The 20,604-nt window shown below is 42.4% G+C and overlaps 2 protein-coding genes across 2 annotated transcripts; one reads left to right on the top strand and one right to left on the bottom strand.

The window, feature by feature from the left end:
- Positions 1–1,553: 1,553 nt before the first annotated feature.
- rxfp3.3b (relaxin family peptide receptor 3.3b) lies at positions 1,554–6,737 on the top strand. Its single transcript, XM_053885012.1, has one exon. It carries the CDS (start codon positions 1,827–1,829, stop codon positions 2,988–2,990), a length of 1,164 nt encoding a protein of 387 aa, XP_053740987.1. The 5' UTR covers positions 1,554–1,826; the 3' UTR covers positions 2,991–6,737.
- Positions 6,738–9,912: 3,175 nt separating this feature from the next.
- Positions 9,913–20,332, bottom strand: calml4b (calmodulin-like 4b). The gene is made up of 5 exons (XM_053885013.1): positions 20,261–20,332; positions 20,169–20,199; positions 17,331–17,471; positions 14,537–14,725; positions 9,913–10,040 (listed from the first exon to the last, which is right to left on the bottom strand). The coding sequence occupies exons 1-5, from the start codon at positions 20,264–20,266 to the stop codon at positions 9,943–9,945; spliced, it is 465 nt and encodes a 154-aa protein (XP_053740988.1). The 5' UTR covers positions 20,267–20,332; the 3' UTR covers positions 9,913–9,942.
- Positions 20,333–20,604: the final 272 nt, after the last annotated feature.

Here is a 20,604-nt window from a genome sequence, read left to right as displayed (position 1 = left end):
CAGCAGTATAAATGATTATATAAGTTCATTATTGTTACATATATGTATCCTGAGACTTGAAGCTGAAATATGAAAACTGTATTTAGATTGGTAATATTAGATGGTTAGATCAATTGAAGCCAGGCTAACGCTGTCGATGTGTGAAGTCGACAGCTGAACACAAAGAGGTGATCGAGTGAATGTTCACCCGAGTACAGGAAGAACACCAACCGTGAAACGAACAAGCAGCTCCATCGATAGTCATCATTGTCACACGTGACATGTTTTTCTCAAGACGGTCACAGTGTAAAATAGTTAATGGGACAATCATCAGCTTGTCAACCAGGATTTTACGCCGGCATGCACACTTTTGATCATGGTTGCGCCTTTCCAGTCTTTTCCATGTCGCATTGATAGAAGAACAATACTATTGTTGGTGCATATGAGGTCCTTAGCGATCAATGTTCCACGCCACCTCCTCCCTAAACCACTATATATTCTGCTCTAACAGAGAGGCAGATGCAGATGCTGATTCTGACTCACGTCTTTTGAAAGAAACTGAGATTGTAAGGGCGGTTTATTTTTGCTAGGTCTCCACTGGACTTCACTCATGAGGCAGACAAATCTTATTTTGGCGTGAAAATTAGAATAAAAATAACAGTGTATTATTTGTTTGCTGGGAGCTTCAAATGCCTTTCAAATGCTTTGCAAAATCGCTCACATTATTGAATCGAATGAGACTCTGTGGCATTTTTAAGTCTCATGAAAAGAACATTGAACAGTACAATTCGTCCATTTCCATCTGAGAAGCATGGATTGGATCTGGGTTCTTGTGATCTACCTGAAGCACCAGCTAATATGGTTTATGCTATATTCAAATATTTATTAAAATTATTATTATTATTATTATTATTATTGTTGTTGTTGTTACAGCCAGAAAAAAAAATGTGTATATTCTTAACATAAGACTTAACATAAGAATAATAATGCTTTTATGATTCTAATGATTGATTCTATAAAGCAGTGGACGGCCGCTTGCCTCTGCAGAAATCAATTACCAGTTTAATAAATAATTTCAAATGTATGCAACAAAATGGGTTCTAAATTAAGATTCTCTTAATGTGTGGTCATAAAGTCTAAGTCTGAAAACATCTTGTAATCCTTAAAAAATAACATCATATTGGTAGGATGTTTAATTCACACTGAGCTCAAAGAATGATGAGAAGGATTACGAGAGATAACACATCTATATGCATTATTAGTATATCCATAATGCATTTGTAAGGCTTTATAGAACACTTTATGAATGTTGTATTGATAAAAAATAATGTATGGGAACTTGTGTCAAGGTTTATGAAGTAAGTTATGGACTCGAGATCACCGTACCTCACCCTTGATCATACTTATATCGGTATTTTATATAGAATATGATAATAAACATAAGTAGGCAAACGCGATTATGTACTTTCAGAACATTTTCTATGAAGCCCTTCAAAAGCATCTTGATGTCGTCATGGATGAGACCTGATCATAAAGTGGAACGGGGATATGTATTTGTAATTAAGAAAGAAAACATTGCTCTCAGGGAAAGTCGCTCATGGCGCGAAGTTAATGATTACTCTGCCCGCGCGTTGTGCCACTGTGACACACACCCTCCGTCGTTCACGCGCCCCTTCGGTCGGTGACGCGCAGCAACATAAAGCGCTTTCCAGCAGACTTGTGGACAGAACCTCTGATCGCCGGACTGCAGAAGTCTCCTGCTGCCTTGACCGAGCGCCCTGCGCTCCTGAGCGCGCGGGACCTCTGGGAGCGCAGAAGGTGACGCGCGCTGTTTTGACTCGGACAGGATGGCGGACACGTGGAGCCAAAACGCGTCCTTTTGGAATCGGACTTCTGGGGGTCGCGAGCGCTTCGGAAGCCTGGATGACATCGACGTGCCAGCAGACGGGTCCCCGGGTCTGCGCATCATCATCTCCATCGTTTACTCGTTGGTTTGCGCAGCCGGGCTGCTGGGGAACCTGTTGGTCTTTTTCCTCATGAAAGTCCGGCGAGGACGGAAGAAGCGCTCGAGTATCAACCTGTTCATCCTCAACTTGGCCGTGACGGACTTTCAGTTCGTGCTGACGCTGCCCTTCTGGGCAGTGGACACGGCCCTGGACTTCAGTTGGCCGTTTGGACACGCCATGTGTAAGATCATCCTGTCCGTCACAGTCATGAACATGTACGCCAGCGTCTTCTTTCTGACGGCCATGAGCGTCACCCGGTACTGGTCCGTGGCGTCTGCCCTCAAGGACCGAACCCGGAGGCGCGTGTGCCCCGTGCGCTGGGTGATCGCGGGACTCTGGGTCTTCGCCACAGTTGCGACCCTGCCCACAGCCATCTTCTCCACGGTGAAGAGCGTGGCGGGAGAGCGCCTGTGTCTCTTGGGCTTCCCTGATGGCCAACAGTCGCTGGCGCTCTACCACCTGCAGAAGATCCTGGTGGCCTTCGTGTTCCCCATGCTGATCGTCTCCGTGTGCTACCTGCTGCTGCTGCGCTTCGTGCGCCTGCGCAGCATGGTGAACAACAACCAGGTGAAGCGGCGCTCCAGAGTGACCCGGTCTGTCACGATCGTCGTCCTCTCCTTCTTCATCTGCTGGATGCCGAACCACGCCATCACCTTCTGGGGAGTCCTGGTCAAGTTCAACGTGATCAACTGGGACAAGACCTACTACATGGTCCACACTTACATCCACCCGGTCACCGTGTGCCTGGCGCACACCAACAGCTGCCTCAACCCGGTTCTCTACTGTCTGATGCGCCGGGAGTTCCGCAAGAAAATGAAGGACCTGTTTTGGAGGATGTCTTCACCCTCCGGCAATAACAGCTGCCACCTTAGACCTTTCTCCGGAACGGTGAGGGCGGAACCCGAGGACACGCAGGTCGTAATCCCGCTCAACACGGTGGACACTGAGAACTACCGGCTGTCTGTTCTCATGGACCAAGGGGACACCGGAGAGCTGCCCAGATGATCTGATGAAAAGTGTAATATATTAAAGAATGAATAATGTAATCATTTGCGAGGATGGAGCAGTTCCTGCAGGAGCGCGCAAAATGCGCAACTCCAGAGCTGTAAACCGACATCAGATGTTTTATGTCTGTCCGACTGAATGTTCTATTGTGCGTTATAAAACGAATAAAAATAAGAAAAAGAATTAAATTAAACGGTGAATGTTTATATATAGTGGCTCGAACCTTACCGCCCGGTCGTCAGGGGCTCAACACAAACTGGCACCATTTTTACGCACGCAGCAACCCGGACCCTACAGTACAAAACATTTTACACGGGTGACGTAATCGAATGGCGTGATGTATTGTGTAAATACTTGACTATTTGAATGTTAAAAAAAAAAAAAAAAAAAACCTCGAACCTTAAAATGTTTTTAAATAAAGCCAGTGAACTTGAGATTAAATGCTTTATTTCTTTTCTGATGTGATCATCACGATGAACATAATGTGAAAAAATATAATGTTCACTCTTTCGTTCATAAATGATGCTGTGCCACTGAAGATGTCAACGTAAATTCTATATTGTAATTCATTTGTCTTTACAGAAACTGACAAAATAAAATGATCTCATTCTTGGATAATTGTAGAGCATCACACCTGCGCACACACACACATGTTGCACCATCTTTGACTTAAAGCACTCATCTACTGTATACTGCATTACGAGTGCACTCATACTCATACTCGTACCATCAGTTAGCCCATTGCCATAATGCTTTCTCCAGCTTCTCATCCTTCACTTAACCATCCAGAACAACTCACCGGCTAACCTTAACCATGACATTTTGACATAACCAAACTCAAAGCTAATTGTCATGACCTTGTTGTCTTCACCGTGGGGTCCAGCAAAAGGACCCCACAAAGACATGAGGGCCACACACTCACGCTATGAGAAAAAAGTGGTTGGAACTAGTTAAGAAAATATATATTTTTTTGCATTTGTTTGTTGAAATTGTTTTTTTTTTTTCAAAATGTGTCGTGAAGAATGTGAAGAATGGTCGTGATAATATTTTGATCAATAAAGAGAACTTGAAAGGATGCGTGGGCTCAGTAAATATATGAAGTCTATTATTCTAAGGACTCAAAGAAATTCAAAGGTAGGACTTGGGGACTTGACTTGAGAGTTGTGAGATGACTTGGGACATTATTCAGGGCATGGCTGAATTGATTTGGGACTTGAGGAAAGAGATTTGAGACATACTTATGACAACCAAAATAAATACTTTGTCCAACTGCTGGAACAAGGACACTTGCCAGCTTTGAATGTTTTTGGTTTTTTTTTAACTGACATGTCAAGTTCCAGTCTGAAGTCACCTTTCACCAGCAATAAAGTAATGTTGACATAAAAGAACACAACTGAAAGTTACAACTTAATATGTGGAATAAGAATTGATGCGTAAATAAAATGCATAGACATCTTTGTTTTACTCCCACAAATCTAACTTTTCCTCATGACAATGAAAATATTGTTTAATATTTAGCAAAGTTTCTTTTGACAGACACATTTTAAATATTTAAATGTAAAACTGTCAAGACTTCTGGGGTTAAAAATGTGGCAAAAATGAGATATTTCTCTCCCTCTGCAAGTTTTGCATGACACAAGGTGAACTGACTCAGAAATTGACACAGAAACACAGCCAGCCAGTAACAGCTGAGTGAACTTTGTACCAATCTGAAGGTGGCAGCCTCATTATTCTTTTATCACCTGCAACACACAAGCACTCACACAAAGACAGGAAACACGGTCACCAGTATGACTTTCATTGTCAACACATTGTAATAAAACCTGCATAAAAGTGTAATTACCAGACATCTGCCACCCTTCATCTGATTCTATGTGGCCTATTTGTTGTTTAGTACTTAAGAACATACCTTAAAATGTAAAGGTAAAAATGAAACACTCTCATGTTCACAACACCAACTTATTAAAAAAAAATGAGATAGATGAGATACATTTGTAGCTTCCTGGAGGTTTCATCTTATTTCTATGGTTCTAAGAACACCAATTACATTGTTCTGCCACTTTAATACAAATGTAAATTTTGCTCTATAAGAGCGTATCAAATGTATATTAAGGGTCTCTCTTTGAAAATAGTTGCTTCCGGGCCTTAGAACAGAGAACACAGAGTAATACTATACTTGAGTACGACACAAATCAAATGCTTCAGAGACCGGTGATGTGCAGAAGTAAATATCTCCTGACTAAGAAGAGAAACTGCACATGTAGCACTATGTGAAGGCAACTCTTGCTTATGTACCGTTCAACACAAACCAGCACAAGACTGATCTGCATGGAAATTAAACTAGACCTATTCCCTCTCCCAGCCCACATTTGCAAAATCTATGACATGATTAGATCAAACGGTTCATCTATAATTCAAAATTAAATCAAATCGTACGCTCCAAACTCTGAATTATAATTCCTGTCATTTCCTGGTGTGACTTGTTTGTGTCTGCAACAGGAAAAGATGAAGCCAATTATCCACACTGCTGTGTGGCTGCAGGGATGCCCCCTGTACTTTATGGCCTGACCTGCATGCCTGCTGGCCATTTGATGCTATGAGCAGGATGGCAACTCAAATAAGAGGCAGAGAACGGCTCAAATGCACAGCCATCAAAATCTGACAGAGAGGTCTCGAGGCTACATGTCATAGAGATACAAAATACAGAGATTTATCCATTTATAAGAATGAGGTAACACATAGAAGTTTAGAACTTCATGCAGAGGATGGAAGAAAGCCTTACCTGTGATCAGCTGGAACAGGGGAAAGTGTTGGAGACATGCCTTGTTTCCTGGTGGGATAGACTTATAAAGCCACCTGGCACATGCAGGACCAAGGACAGCGCCATGGTAAGACACCGTATTGTGTGAATAATTGTGTGAACATGAATAAGATCTAGCTAAAGATGGCCCTTGCTTTAATTCTGGTAAGCTGCTCTCCAAGTCTTTCGATTCGTTAAATTCCTTAGTGACTCGTTTTGAGTGCTTGAGCTTTAATTTGGTATTTCTGCCGTGAGCATATATTGTCTCCCGCTTTTCTTGAATGTTTTCTCCTTCGTTACACTAGTTTCTGTTATTATTTGTCATCCATGCTACTTGACAAGTCTCTCCTGGCCGCTGTTTGTTTTGTGCACTAGATCATGACTTTTAACAAGCACTTTTTGACGGCTGTGTGTACTTCAGTTCCTGTTTGTAACTGTTGTTTTCTCTCTGTTTCAGGTGTTATCACTTGGTTCCAAACATGGTTATCTTTCACAGTCCTGTGACATCCTCAGATCTCCTTTCTGTCGGTCATTGTGTCCATATTTCTTGGCAAATAAACTTGCTAATAAAAATTATGTTGTCAAAGCCAGACTGGCAGCCAGACTGTTCACCACAGGCCATTGGGTTCCACTCTCTACGGTTCCTGACACAGATGGATGGACGGTGTACACACTGCAGCTGAAGAACCAATTTCAGTACATGGAGTTTGGGCCCCTTGGAGAGCCTCAAACCCATTTTGTCTGAATAAATCGCTTTGTACATTTGTAAGTCTGCAACTGTAAGCAGAGCGCCACAGAATTACAGACGTATTTCACAGGAAGTAGCTCTTGAATTTGACTTGAAGGAAACAACATAAACCCATGACATCAGTCCGTAGCAATCTGTAGCAAGACGCAGGTGAATGGAGGAGATTCGTCTAATCTCCTGCCTCATCCAATACTCACCACAGTTCCCTTGCAGCTATTTCTTTCCTTTTTTCCTCTCTCTCTGGATGAACTTCAGTCCGGGAACCATGGCTAATGAGTATGATGCACCATTGCAACCTGGAGGTGGTTCTGATCTGAGGAGGCGCGCAACAGTGATAACACAGTTAAAGCAGCTATGTCACACTTAGACCAGAGCCAGGAAAGTTAATCCAGGGTTCAGATGCTGATTTATATTCATGAAACCGTTTAACGCCGCCATGAAAATGGTCCACCGTGTGAAATCTGAGTCAGGGAAAGGGAGATCTATGTCGCGGTCACCAAACTGGCAGCATCATGGGATGGATCAGAGGCATGTAGCAGCTTCATGTTTGAACATTTTTACCTGCGTTAACATCGAAGAAATCACCTTCTGGCGGGTCACGGGATTAAACTAGAGTCATTATTAAGGTTTAAGGGGACAGGAGCAGAGCCAGGGAAGTAAAGAGGTGATATGCGGAGGAGACAACAACAGGACAATATGCACCAGCCTGTCTCAGCAGCCGAAGAGATTCCAGAATCCATTAAACAATCTGCTCATGAAACTGGGCCTGGAAAACAATGAGGAGTCCTGGGCCTGTCCAACTAGAATGAGACTGGGGAGAGAGTGTGTCCATGTCCTGCCGGAGAGATAAGAGGAGGAGCATGTGCTGAGGGAAGTTTGGGCCTCTTCACTTTCAAGTCCTTTAAAAGTGGTCCCAGCAATCCAGGGGAAATTTCATCCGTGTCAAAGGGCACCAGTGAACCCCAGAGAGTGCACACAGAGAAGGAAAGGAGAGTGGCATCTCTGACCTTATGGGATAATTGAGTCAACGCTTCCAAGCCTGGGGCTGAGTGTAAGTTCTTTTAATGTGATTTGTATTCAGCGAGTCTGCTACTTGGAGAGTCTAAATTATCGCTCACTTGTTATCCGCAGGTCTGCTAATTGCTAAAAATGTGCTGTTGCCTCCTATACACAGGCAAGCAGACAGGCTGCTGGAACTCATTATTAATGCGGGTTTTTAAAAGGATCCCACGTTGAGTATGAGCATCATCAGCACCACTACTGTCAGTGAGGTCAGTCAAACCAGCATATGCATTATTACTCAGCAGCTGCTTTTGCTTCTGAGAAAGACAAAGTAGAGTCATGTGGGGCTGTGTGGTGCCAAAAACGGGTGCTTGTTCTCACAAATACAGAGGTGTTTTTTCATATATCTCTATTCCGGAGACGGATACTCAAAGACCAGACATCCAACCCCGATTAGGAGGCAATGCCCATGATTTATAAAAATGCACAGCACTGCCACACGTAAACAGGACAGACAAAATGGTGTGGGGGGTGGGAGATGTTGTGCTCTACAAATCATTATTTCTTGAGGGCAACAGCTTCCTGAGGATGCTCGGAAGTGTAACGGAAACTACCCACAAATTCAGGAAACTCTCTTCACTCTTCCATTAGTTACAAGTAATTATTTTTGTAGAACTTTCACATTCATCGTAATAAACAGTTATTATTAGGAAGCTTTCACAAACTTGTCCTTTGACCTCTGAAGAGGTCTTCTTGAGGTGACGAAGGCTTCACTCCTTTTCATGTTATGGGGAGCCTAAGTTACGGCCACCTATTTCCACCTCATTGGACCTAAGTTAACAGAAGAGGAGTCAGTGCAGAGATAAAAGCTATTTTGTGATCAAGCTTGAAATATGCAGTAGATGAAGCTCTACAGGGTCGGTGTTTAACAACATTGCCTAATGTTTGCTAGATATTTTGCTAAAAAAAATCATATATTACATTTTATTATAGATTACATGACAAATATAGTCGACACTCACATCATTATTTATCATTTAAATTAAGGTGCAGCATATGTGTGGACCAGGAAATGACTTTCATCTCCCCATTGAGTTCCATTCTTTTATTTTTTCGAATCTCAGGACCCAGAGACTTAAGTGATATAAACGGGAGTCCATCTGTTCATGTGTGGCCTCCCAATATAAGATTCATATTTTTGTAGTTTTGATAACACATTACTAGATTTTAATGGTGTCGTGGCCATGGCACTACGTTAGCCGATTCTTGTCCAGACATTTTCAAGACAACAGGTGGTGAACATTAGGCCTGCAATATTAAGCCTCCGTTGCACCGTGCCTTATTTCACTGGAGCGCCTTTCCAGACTGCAGCTGCTGACAGGAAATGACAGTGAGGTTTACAGCAGAGGCATCGCTTCATAACCTCCTAGGATAATGGAACGATGCCTACTGGCAGCCTATTGGAAGAACTAACCGCGAGGATTCTGACACTTGTCATGGGAGATTTGGTGGCTTTGAGGAAAAGGTTTTAAAAATGTCAGTGAATCTAATCCCCCCGTGCTTGTATCCTGAACATTTGGGGAAAGGTCTTACGGGTTCAAGAGACTCACTTTGAAGATTTTTTTTGTTGTTGTTGTTTTTTCCAAAAAGAAACTGCTCCAGTGCGCTCAGTTGAGTCAACAATACATTCTCAGTAAACAAAGCAAGAAACTCTTTTTCAAATCAAATCCATAGATAAATGATGCAGCTGGGGGAAATAGTCTGCTGATTATTCCTGGCTATTACAGTCCCGAGGGGAGAAGCGTATTCAGAGAGACCTGCGTGTGATTGGAATGGAGAAAGGAAACAGGCGTGCTTATAAAAATCAAAAGCTTTTTGCCGTGATTGACAGATACAAGCGGCTGAAATGAGAAACACAGCTGAGTAGAGCTGCTGCTGCTCGTCTGCACCACGTGAAGTCATTTCCACTGTTACAATACCAACCCTGAGTGTGTTATTACGGTTTCATTCTGCCGAGCTTCAATTAAAGCTGTTTTAGGGCTTTTATGAAAAGCACCTTGCAAGTGAAGTTATTGCCACAAGCACAGATTTTCTATTGTGCAAGTAAATGAAAACAAAACAGATGAAAAAACTTGCCCCAGGTTGATGCAGGAAGTGAGTTCTTTTCTGACTTGGTTGGTGAGAATGGAATTGTATTTCAAATTCTCACCTGATGAAGGGTATGGACCATTCGTATTGGAAAGGGACTGAGCCTCTGTCATTCACACATGAACAAGGCAAAGAGGGTTTACTGAAGAATGAATAAATCCAAGCAGAAGACAGATGCGTGGTAGGACTGAAGTCAGACTCAAAAATATCAGCTTTATTTGGGGGCATAATTGAATGGAAAGGCCATGGACATGTCACCGCTTGGAGGCAGAGCGAGTCACAGCTTTGGCAAACTGTTCACAGTGGACACGGCCATCAGTCCCAACACCAGCTTCCTTCAGCAGCTCGTCCACTGGAACACAGGGAGATACCAGTCAGCTGCTCATGAGCACTAAGGCAACTAAAACATTAGACAAAGAAGAAAATGAAATAATGACACGACGGCGTTGAACAGAGTTGAACTTATTAGCTCTCGGGTTCATGCCATATTTATCTATTTAAAATTTTGCTTAAAGGTTTTGATGATGAAAATGTATTTCAACTGTTTTTTTTGAGAACCCAAATTGGCCCAGTCAAAAATGCTTTTTGTCTCTTGACAGGATTATGGCAAAGAAGGACCCACTGGCTCTGACTGTGCTGTGTGGGGGCGAGGAACATATGAGGTATTAGGAGAAAGTGGGTGAGTGACAAGCACTTCCTGGTGCTGGAAGAAAACAACAGCGGTGGCTCTCTTCTTTTTCACATCTTGACAGCATATATCTTAATGACCATGTTGCATAGATTAGCCTGCTCCATTACATTAGTATGCATGACTCTCGCTGCCTTGCTTTTGCCGTGACTCAGGTGATTCAGCCAGTTCCAGATTCAAGATTGCCTCTCACTTGTCATTTTTCAGTTCCAGTCTTTAAATTTCCATTTGTCTATCAGAACCCATTTCTTCAACATGACACGAGTCGAGAGTTTTCAACACCAACCCAGATGAACCTCATTTATCACTGGTGTAGGTCTGAGATAAATGCAGTGGGAATGTATTCTTGGCGCGTTCACAATGTAGCGTCTTGATCCCTCCGGATCCCAGCCTCCATAGTGACATGACCTGGTTATGCATCTGCTCCTCATCATTAGTTCTCACTTTCAGAGGAGGTCTCTGGTTTGGGACAGCCCTCGGCACTGAATGGCGCTGCAGGTTATTGACCTCCAGAGTTCCTTTGTCTCTCTGTCCAAGTAGTGCTGAAGCCTCATTTGCACAGGACTGTTTCTCTCCTACCAAGCTGCGATGCGCCAAATCCTGGGAGAGGACTTCTGGTGGCTAATAACTGGTCCTGAAACCTTTGGTTCTGAACCTATAGTGACACAAGCAGAGATCAAGTGGAAATCCTGTTGAACCTTAAGGAGTGGCCTGTCATGGTATCTTGCATGTCACTTGGTATCTATGGTATTTAATGTGACCCAGAGTTGGACAGCCAATTGGTTTTGAGGTTCCTGCTGATATAGTGGTCAGAGCAAATCCCTGTGGAACATTAGATTGTATCAAGTGCTCTGACTGTACACACCAAGCAGCATCAAATAAGGTAACAATGACAGCTTATGACACTCTCCCCAGCCCTGTTCTTCTTTACCAAACCATTGTTTTCGCCTCACACTGGACTTAACAATGCAATTGACAACAGCTGGTATCTATATTTGTTCAGACACTGAATCCAACAAACTTCCAAATGAAACCCCGGGTCCCAACCAGGTTTTAAAAGTAGTAGTTGATGCCTTACTTCATTTTTGCTGGTGTATCTCACCGTCTGACAACCAGGTGAATTCATCTTATATTTATCTTATGTCTACAGCAATGAGTTTTACAGGTGACATAAAAAACTTAGATTCATCCCCAGCCTGAATGAAGGATAATTTCTTCTGTGTGACAAAAGATATGTTGATGCTGTTTCGTTTTAGAGCCCTCATTCATCCACCATTCCTCATCGTATTTTGTCGCTGGATGACAGGTTCATTACCACGTTGTTACACTGACATGACTGCACAACTAAATAGCCTCTTGTGACACTCAGTCGATTCATTTTCTTCTTCCACTCCATGATGAATATGATCATCACTTTGAAATGGCTCTTGGAGATATAAAAAGTTTTGCAGCGCAACAGCTGGAGCATCAGCTGGCAAATCTCACAGCAATTCCAACAGGTAGTGCCTCTTTATTTCTGTATTTTTTTTTTCAATCTTGTCATCACATAATGCTTTGTTTTTGCTTCTCAGCAAGAAAATGAGAAATGAGAAAATTCATATTTGGACCTGAGATGTACAGTACAACAACATACATAAATCGATGAAATCTTATTTTAGAAGCATTTACACTACTCACACGTGTCAAACTTAAAAACTAAGGAGCTTGGTGTAGAGAAATAAAATTATATACAAATTCATTTAGCTCAACTCAGTCAAAAATGACTGATGCTTCCATGAACCTGCCAAGTGGAAGCCCTCAGCATCAAGATTGCAGCACCTTGCTCCAGTGCTCTACAAGCTGTTTTCCAGCCAGCAGACTTGATGTGCCAACATTTAATCTGATCTTTCAAAGATAATTAATGCAAAAGGAAGGTTCATTCAATTTAACAGATGTGAAGGAGAAAGCATGCTGATGCTCCAAGGAGGGAAAAAAGACAAAAAGTTTGATTCGGGTTCATATTTCTCATTTAAACGTTTCCGGCTATGGATTTGTTAATGAATATTAAATCTGCGACCAAGACTGTGGTTTTGAATTTTTGCCCCTTATGGGATCAAGTTTGACAGCTTTGCTCTATAGATTCGGGCTGACATTTTAACTGCTCATTTATTTTCCAGTATGTATCCAAAAGGTAGCAATTCCACCAGTGATTTTCAAGCTGTAACACCACCTCTTAAATTTATATGTAACCACACGACCCTCCTAGTTGGGCAGCACTGGGGAGAGACGATAGCAAGATGGCTGGACTACCTTCACTGAGTCCATTCATCGTGTAGATGGTCTAAAACAAGTGTTTATTATTTTAACCTTTAGCATACAGCCTTGATGAGACCAAAATGAAGGTAGGAAACTAATGGATCTTCTCAACTGTACAAGTACAAGTGTACAAGTCATTTATTGTATGAATTGTGGCACTAAGCATCGCAGGGAATGGAGTAGTCTTGAGCAATGTTGAGTTGAGAGCTTTCTTGGTTTCGAGGGCCAATGGGTGAATACAACCAGAGTTTTGAGCGATGACGAAAGTATTTTTATTGTTCTGCATTTCTTGCGTCATAGTTTGCCGCAGCAAGTCACTGTCCTCTAATTCCGACATTTATGCTCAACGTTATATCTGGATACAGACAGGGCTTTCTTTCTTTCCTTTGTCGGTATTCATTTCCACAAAGCTTACGGGTTTGGATCAAAAATGGTACATAACCACCGGAAACCGTGGGGCAGTATTTTTTGCTGCTCGATACGTAGCTCTAATAGACATAACAATGGCGAAATTCTCCGTCCTTCAGTTGTGATATATTTATCATATATCATCGACAACCACATCCTACACTGCTGCCTCCACTTTTCTTTTATGCGCATACTTCATCAATACAGTGGTATCTCGGTTTTCAAACGTCCCGGAATTCGAACAAATCGGAGTTTGAACAAAAATTTCGAGATTTTTTTGCTTCGGATTTCGAAAGAAAATCAAGAACTCGAACGCTCCCAAAAAAAGCCAGAAAAAACATAACGTGTGCAGGCCGATCAGCTGACCCACGGCGCGCTTTGTTATTGTGCATAATGCAGCCTCTGTATGCAGACGTGTCCCGTTAGCTACATTTACTGACAGTGTTTTCTTCATATTGAGGTGTAAAGCCTTTCCTGTCTCCGCACTGGACCGTGGTCGAGTGTCACAGGGGAGGCGCTCGCTCTCCACACCTCCGAGGCTGGAGCGCGCACTCCAGGGTTTGATGTCCTGTTGTTGGCTGGAGCTCAGACAGGGATGAGGAGAGTCTGGAACAGAGCGTGACTTGGTTTATGACTTTGTCACAGCCAAACTGCACAGAAGCGCACATTCACAGCTGGACACGCACCGGGCACCTCTTCACTTCTGGAGAGACGTCACTCACTCGGCAACCCCTCCCACATGCAGCGGCCACACACATAGAGGAACAGCGCACCTGCAGCAGACACTCTACATTCACTCCTACAAAAGCCTATTTTAAGGCATGGAACGCATTATTTCTTTTTCCATTCATTGTAATGGGAAAAATCGATTCCGATTTGGAACAAATCGCTTCTCGCTCGGCCGTCTGGAACGGATTGTGGTCAAGAACGGAGGTACCACTGTATGTGATTAGTGATGGTCATATTGTTTCAAACGGACGGGTACATTTTTGTCCATAAAGGGAGCATAACCTTAATGACTGTCTTCCATACCTGCTGATACTTCCACTTCTAACATTTTTCCTGCCTCTTCTCTCCATGTGTTCAAGAAGGAGTCTGACCTCCAAGACTTTGCTTCCGAACTTCTGCGCAGTTCCTCTGATCTTATCCTCCCATGTCACCCCCAATGAAAACCAGAGCATCTTCAACTCTGACGCTTCTCACTCAGCTTCCAGTCTTTGTGGCCCCGAGGCTCAGCACCACTTTCACATAGCTATGTGTCTTCAAGCAAAATGCATTTCTGTTCCGGCTCCACTGATATTCATATTAAGCATGCATGAATACCTTGCCTGGGATAAGTGGCATTATAATGCCCTTTTTTGGGATCTTAGAATTGACAAATAGAACCATTTATGGCTGCTAATCCAATTATGAATGGCTTTCATCATTTGGTGGCACAGTTTAACTTGATGTCTCACCTTCCCTGTGAGTCAGTTTCTCTCCCAGACCAGTGAGTTTGGCTCGCAGCTCTGAAGCTAGGATGTAGCCTCTCTGTTCCTTGTCTGCCATCCTCAAGGCCTCCAGAATCTCCTGCTCCGGCGCCTCCTGCTGCATCTGCCGATGCATGACGCTGAGAAACGTGGAGAAGTCCATATATCCATCCTGGCCTGTGGGACAACAGTAATACGCACTTCTACTGTCAAACAGCAGATAAGACATGCATCTGAGAGTGAACATAAAATAAGATGATCAAACAGTGAGGCTGTAAAATGCATGGCAGGTGTCAGGCAAACTGCTGCCGGCTTGGTCGCCTTAAATAAACTTTCCACATCGGGTTATCACGTTTATCTGCATTATTTAAAGATAACGCACTCACCACTGCAAGATATAAATATTAAGTGAGATGAAACCAATGCTCTCTTTAACCCCACATGGTGTCACAAACTGAAGATCCAATGAGAAGTAATCTGGTTTTCCCAATAGAGCAAAACGCTGCATAATAAAATGAAGAATTGTGTTTGGCCGCCACAATCTCGCCACTATTTTAGGCGAGTAATATCGCCACAATCTCTGACACCATCACCAATAATGGAGGAGAATCCGATAAGGCAGTCTATTATATTATGTTCAAACAAAGAAGTTCATCTTGACACATAATTGCACTGAGGCTAATGTTGACATGGCTCTGGATGCAGACGCCTCGAGCTTTTAATCATTGATCCACAGTTCAGCTAAGGTGTCAGGATGTCCTCGGATCCTCTCAGTGCGCTTATGCAATTCACAGCGCTGCATATTGCTTCACCAAAACTCTTGCTCCGGTTATATTGTTAACTTGTCTTCTGTGCACAGTATTATAAGATACTTTCACACTGAATTCCGTCTGTATTAATGCTATGACAAGGCAACTGAGCTGCAGGCAACACTTGTTCTCAACTATCTCTAATTCATTCAGATGGAAATGCCTGCTGCTGCCGCATCTCCTTATTTAAATCAACATGGTAATGGCATGAGGAATCAAGTGATTCATCGTTCATCCACACGGAAATTGTTAACCTCTCAGCCAACAAGAGTTTTGAAACAAAGCTTGTTAATTGTGAAAAACTAGGGCAACTAATTACTAAGTGCATGCGTCACAGTATCTTGCTTCCTCTGGCTCGCTCTAAGTGGCAAAGTTCACAGCCTGTTGCCACGCTACACTGGCCGTTCAAAAAAGGCAAAGTGGTGTTAAGAGGAGGCACTCGTGAGTATCCTTCAGCCTAGTGAGCGGGACAAACATCTGACATTGTCAGAGCTCTCTTCTCTCCCACTCAAGCAACTCTCTTGAGCATATGATAAAACAAGAGGTGATATAACCAGCAGGGGTTTGATGATGACACGACTTCATATCTAAGATGCCAGCACTTTCACGCAAACCCGGCCACAGACAGGTAGGACTGAGTCCCACTTTGGTTTGGGGATATTGCAACATCCTAACTCATAAGTGGTAAACATGAACGGCAGAGGTTGATGGGTGGTGTAGGAAACCAATAGGGACTGTTTGACAATAAAAACAAACAAGTTTTCACAAAGGACTACGGAGTCCTGGAAGTGACTTGTGGCGTGCACTGATAACAGTTGTCTCGAGATGAAAATAACTGTTATCTCAGGATAAAAAAAATAAAGAAAGTCATGCATGTGACATCCAAAAAATATAAACACATGGATGTCACTTCCAGCGCTCCGTAAAGGACACTGTGCTTCAGTGATGAATGTTTTACAGTCCAGTGGTGAGGTTTCACCCACTACATAGCAAATCATCACCAGTGCTTTCTCATGCTACATTCAAGCTCACGTCAAGACACAGCAGTGACAGGAGGCTAACAATATCATGGTATATTATGTTCCAGCAGACCTGGAAGCAGGTAATCTCAGGCTCGATATCAAGAAACTGATCAAGGACAAAGTGGGATGCAACAAGAAATACATTAAAGACCTAGATGCCATCTGAAGATGCAATGCCAAGACTCATTTTGGTGAAGATCCAGGAGAGGTTGATGGAATTCCAGGTGCTTCTAAAGTAGACAGCAGGGCAAGTTAGACATTGCACTGCAAACCAGGCTCTCAATCGACTGGGATCATGTGCTAAATGTTTATAGATACTGAAAGAAACAAGGGCAATGAGAAAGAAATTCCTGGAAATGGAGGCAAACTTGTGCATCTTTTTCCCATCAAAGCCGAGAGTTCAGATCACATTCAGTCATATTACATTTTGTACATAATTACTAGTATTTGTGCTCCGTATTTGACATACTTCATTTTGGATTGCATAAAAAAACAAGTGTCTATGAGAACAATCTAAAGACGACAATCTTTCTGGAGAAGGACAATGAATTAAAAAAGAGGGGCAAATTGACCCTGCTTCACCATTGAAATAGCAAAGTTGCTTTTGAGTGTATGCTGCCACGTGGGATCAGAAGACTGAGACTAAAAGACTCCACTGATGTGTCAAACTCAGTCTGACAGTATGTTATCAGACCTCTTTTATCTAGTGATTATCTCAACATGGTGAGACATGATGCGTACTGTGTTTCAAACAAGGCCTTTCAGGGGGGCACACACCACACATTCCCTCATCCATGTTTTGGACTGAATAACATACACAGTAGTCATAGGAGCTGTTTATTCATCCGTCCTCTGTGTTTTCTCTGTGACTCATAATTGTCACTAGCACAAACCCAATCCACCCACATCCAATCAGCTGTCAGAACCTTTTTTTTTTTAAACTGAACATACCGATGCTGTTGCTCAGAAGGTGGCGTTGGACCTCAGAAGGTGTAGGGTTTGAGCCCAGGCACCGCATCACTGTGATCAAGTCCTGGGCAGCAATCTTTCCATTCCTCTGGCGATCATACAAAGAAAAACACTCCTTGTACTCTGGAATAAACAAAAAGAAAACCTTGACAACCTGACCAAACATCAAAATAGAAAGCTTGAAATGTTTATTGGGAAGCCATGCGTTTTAGAGATGATTGACGCGAAAAGTAATGAGGGAAAAAAATGAAAACTGTATCATTTAGGTGTGAACCGTCAGTCTCTCTATTCTGTTTCTTGACAAAAAGAGTTATCAGACAGTTCAGAGCTGTCTGTGTTTGCTTTGTTTGATGATCTGGAATAGAATGGTACTGTAACAGAGGTGATGAAGTGCGGCAGATGGCAGAAAATATCAGTGGATTGAACAGAATCAGTCATAGATGACACTACATGAAGGCAAAAGAAACATGAAAACTGATTGAAATAATCTTATTTAGATGCCTTTACCTAGCTTTCTTTTTGTAAAAAAAAAATAAATAAATATATATATATATATATATATATATATATATATATATATATATATATATATATATATATATATATATATAAGCAGTAATAACATATATATATGTTATTACTGCTTATTTCTGCAACTTCTGTGAGTATCAGCAGTGCAACTTTTTTTTTCTCTTCTATATGGTACTAATTGCCCTGAAGTGTTCTGTTCGTTATTGTTTGTTATTGTTACTATCTGTTGGCACAGGAAAGCATTCACTGGGGGTTGATGTGTTTCAGACTAAGCCGCTCTCTGCCCCATTGCCAAAAGACTCATTTTAATGAGTGACACTGACAGAACGAGTTTATGGTTTGTTGTCTGTGACTAACACATCTGGAGTGTGATATTAAGCTATCATTGGTGCATACTTTCAGTCATGCACTGGAAAAAAAAAAAGCAAAATCTAACCCAACCCTTTGACTACTGGACGCTGCACAATGCACATAATTCATGACTTGTGTCTATGGGGGTTATTAGCTCTTGTTATGCATTCACCTCGCTGGCAGTTCCAGAGTTGCAGGCAGACTCAAAGATTCTAAAAAAAAAATGCAAACAGATGCAATAAGGCCGTAGTTCACAATGTAAAGCCAAATTTGATCTTGGCAGTGTTTGCATTGCTCAACGTTTCAGGTAGCCCACACTCAGCATCATGAAAGGTTTTTTCTTGGATGCAGAAAAAAAAGTCTAATATCATATGTTGCAAAGGCAACAAAACTGAATGACAAATGTGAAAGAAAGAAAGAAAAACGTCGGGAAAGCCGAAAATTTTTAACGCAACTCATCCTCACTCCCATGGTGCAATATATTGACGTTAGGGAAAGTGGACTTTTGCGTCCTATACTGACAACAAAGGCAGTCTTCACCGTTACCACTACTGAAACACACAGCTGTTTGTGGGGCTTAAATAGCAATTGACACGTTGTTATGAGTAATGTGCCTTTTTTTCATGTTTCGCACTGCCCACAGGGTCAGGATATTCCACAGAAGGCGGAACATGTGCTTCAATTGAAAACCTCATCTGCGCCAACATGCAATGCTGAAGGCAGCCTTCAGCGTCAGCATAGGACACGAAGGTCAACTTTCCCTAACGCCAATATGATTTTTTGAAACTGTGGCAGATGAACGCAATGGAAAGGAACATAGCCACTCAAGAAGTGACAGAGACAGAGTGGAATGTTTTGTCATTTTCTGAGTTGGTGACAGTAAAAACGTTTTTAATCTAATCTTTTCATATGTCCGGCCGGAATGCACTTCATTTTTGTGCCACCGCATGTGTCACGCCAGTTTACATGTGGCAGAAACCCTGCCAACATCAATATATTGCACTATGGGGGCAAGTATGCGCTGCAACCTATAACGCATGAGGATACCAGTGAATGTTGCATTTCCCTGATCTTATTTTTACTGTGCGTGTCCATATTTCACACTTGACTAGCTACAGCTGTGTGTCAGGAATTGAAACTTTTATTTCAAACACACAGGTTGATGTGGTTGTCATAAGAACAGAATATGCATCTTCATAATGCCACTATTCTTGTCAGCCATCCGGTGTAACAACTTGGGATCTACAAGTTCTGAGTTCAGCTTGCTCTCAGTTGTATGTTTGGTTATATTTCAGAGTCAAAAATGATCGGTGTGACATGCTTTTCTTTATTCTTGCAATAAAGAAAGTCAATACACTTTTTTCATAGTAATGATCAAGAAAATCAAATAATACATAATGTTTTGGGGTTTTTTTTATACAGATGAAGAGGGTTAGTTAGGCTGTTTCTCATATTATGGAGCCGTGTGAGCAGCCTGGATGAGCTCAGAAAGTGAGCCTGGAGAGGGAAATTGGATGATGGATCTGGCAGCAGCGTCTTCAGTCATAAGTCTTTTCTAAATCCACAATTTATGCCTCCTCATTATGTTCACTTTTAATCCTTCATCAGGTCTGACTGAGGGGATGAAAGCTGGAGCCTGGAGCAACTGACTCGCGGCGCAACACGCATGCACTGCCTGGAAAGGTTCACCCTTTTCAACTAGATGATGCTCATGTAGTTTGTCTTTGAAAGGAGAAATGACACCAGGTCATTCGTTTCCAGGGATATTACTCTATTCATTCCACTTCTCCTCATTAGCGACAAACCCTCACTCTTTGTGCTCAACGACATCAGCAGCCAAAAACCATTAGATGACAATCCAGCAGAGCCACTGGAATTATACCCCCTCCTTCCCCCTCCACATTCATGACACACTCAGCAGCATAACGTAAATCTTACCGTCGATCTGATCTTGCTTCAGAAATTTGGCCTGTTGGACAGAAAGTCAGGTGTGAGACGCTGCAGTCTATGGCTGACACCAGTGATCTCACCATCATGATCCTCTTCAGTCTGATCTCTGGCAGCTGATTCGGGAAACTGATCCAGCTCAGTGAAAGACGAGGACAAAGGGGGATGGAGCAGAAAGCATCCGCAGATATTTTAGACTCTCCACCTCCTCAGTTCACCGCAGTGAACTAATTACCGCTCCTGTTGATACAGCCATGTTCTGATATGCGTTCATAGATTTACTGTTTGTCGACCTGCGGCACATCACAACTTAACAGGGTGAAATTTATTAAGAGGAGACCAAAACACTGGAAAACTCTGTGGTTAATGGCTTTGGAGTCGATTTAAACACGATTGCTTGGCCTGTTAAGCTAATTCCCGTGACCTC

The sequence above is a fragment of the Synchiropus splendidus genome, chromosome 14 (genome assembly GCF_027744825.2).
Source record: "Synchiropus splendidus isolate RoL2022-P1 chromosome 14, RoL_Sspl_1.0, whole genome shotgun sequence".
Classification (NCBI taxonomy): domain Eukaryota; kingdom Metazoa; phylum Chordata; class Actinopteri; order Syngnathiformes; family Callionymidae; genus Synchiropus; species Synchiropus splendidus.
The sequence above is the reverse complement of the archived record's forward strand: the minus strand, read 5'-3'. Positions and strand labels throughout refer to the sequence as shown.

Coding starts and splice junctions, on each gene's coding strand:
- rxfp3.3b (XM_053885012.1), top strand. CDS start 1,827: ATGGCGGACACGTGGAGCCAAAACGCGTCCTTTTGGAATCGGACTTCT.
- calml4b (XM_053885013.1), bottom strand. Junction 17,472..20,168: donor GAAGCAAGATCAGATCGACG/GTAAGATTTACG, acceptor TGTTTATTCCAG/AGTACAAGGAGTGTTTTTCT. Junction 14,726..17,330: donor CCTTCTGAGCAACAGCATCG/GTATGTTCAGTT, acceptor GTTGTCCCACAG/GCCAGGATGGATATATGGAC.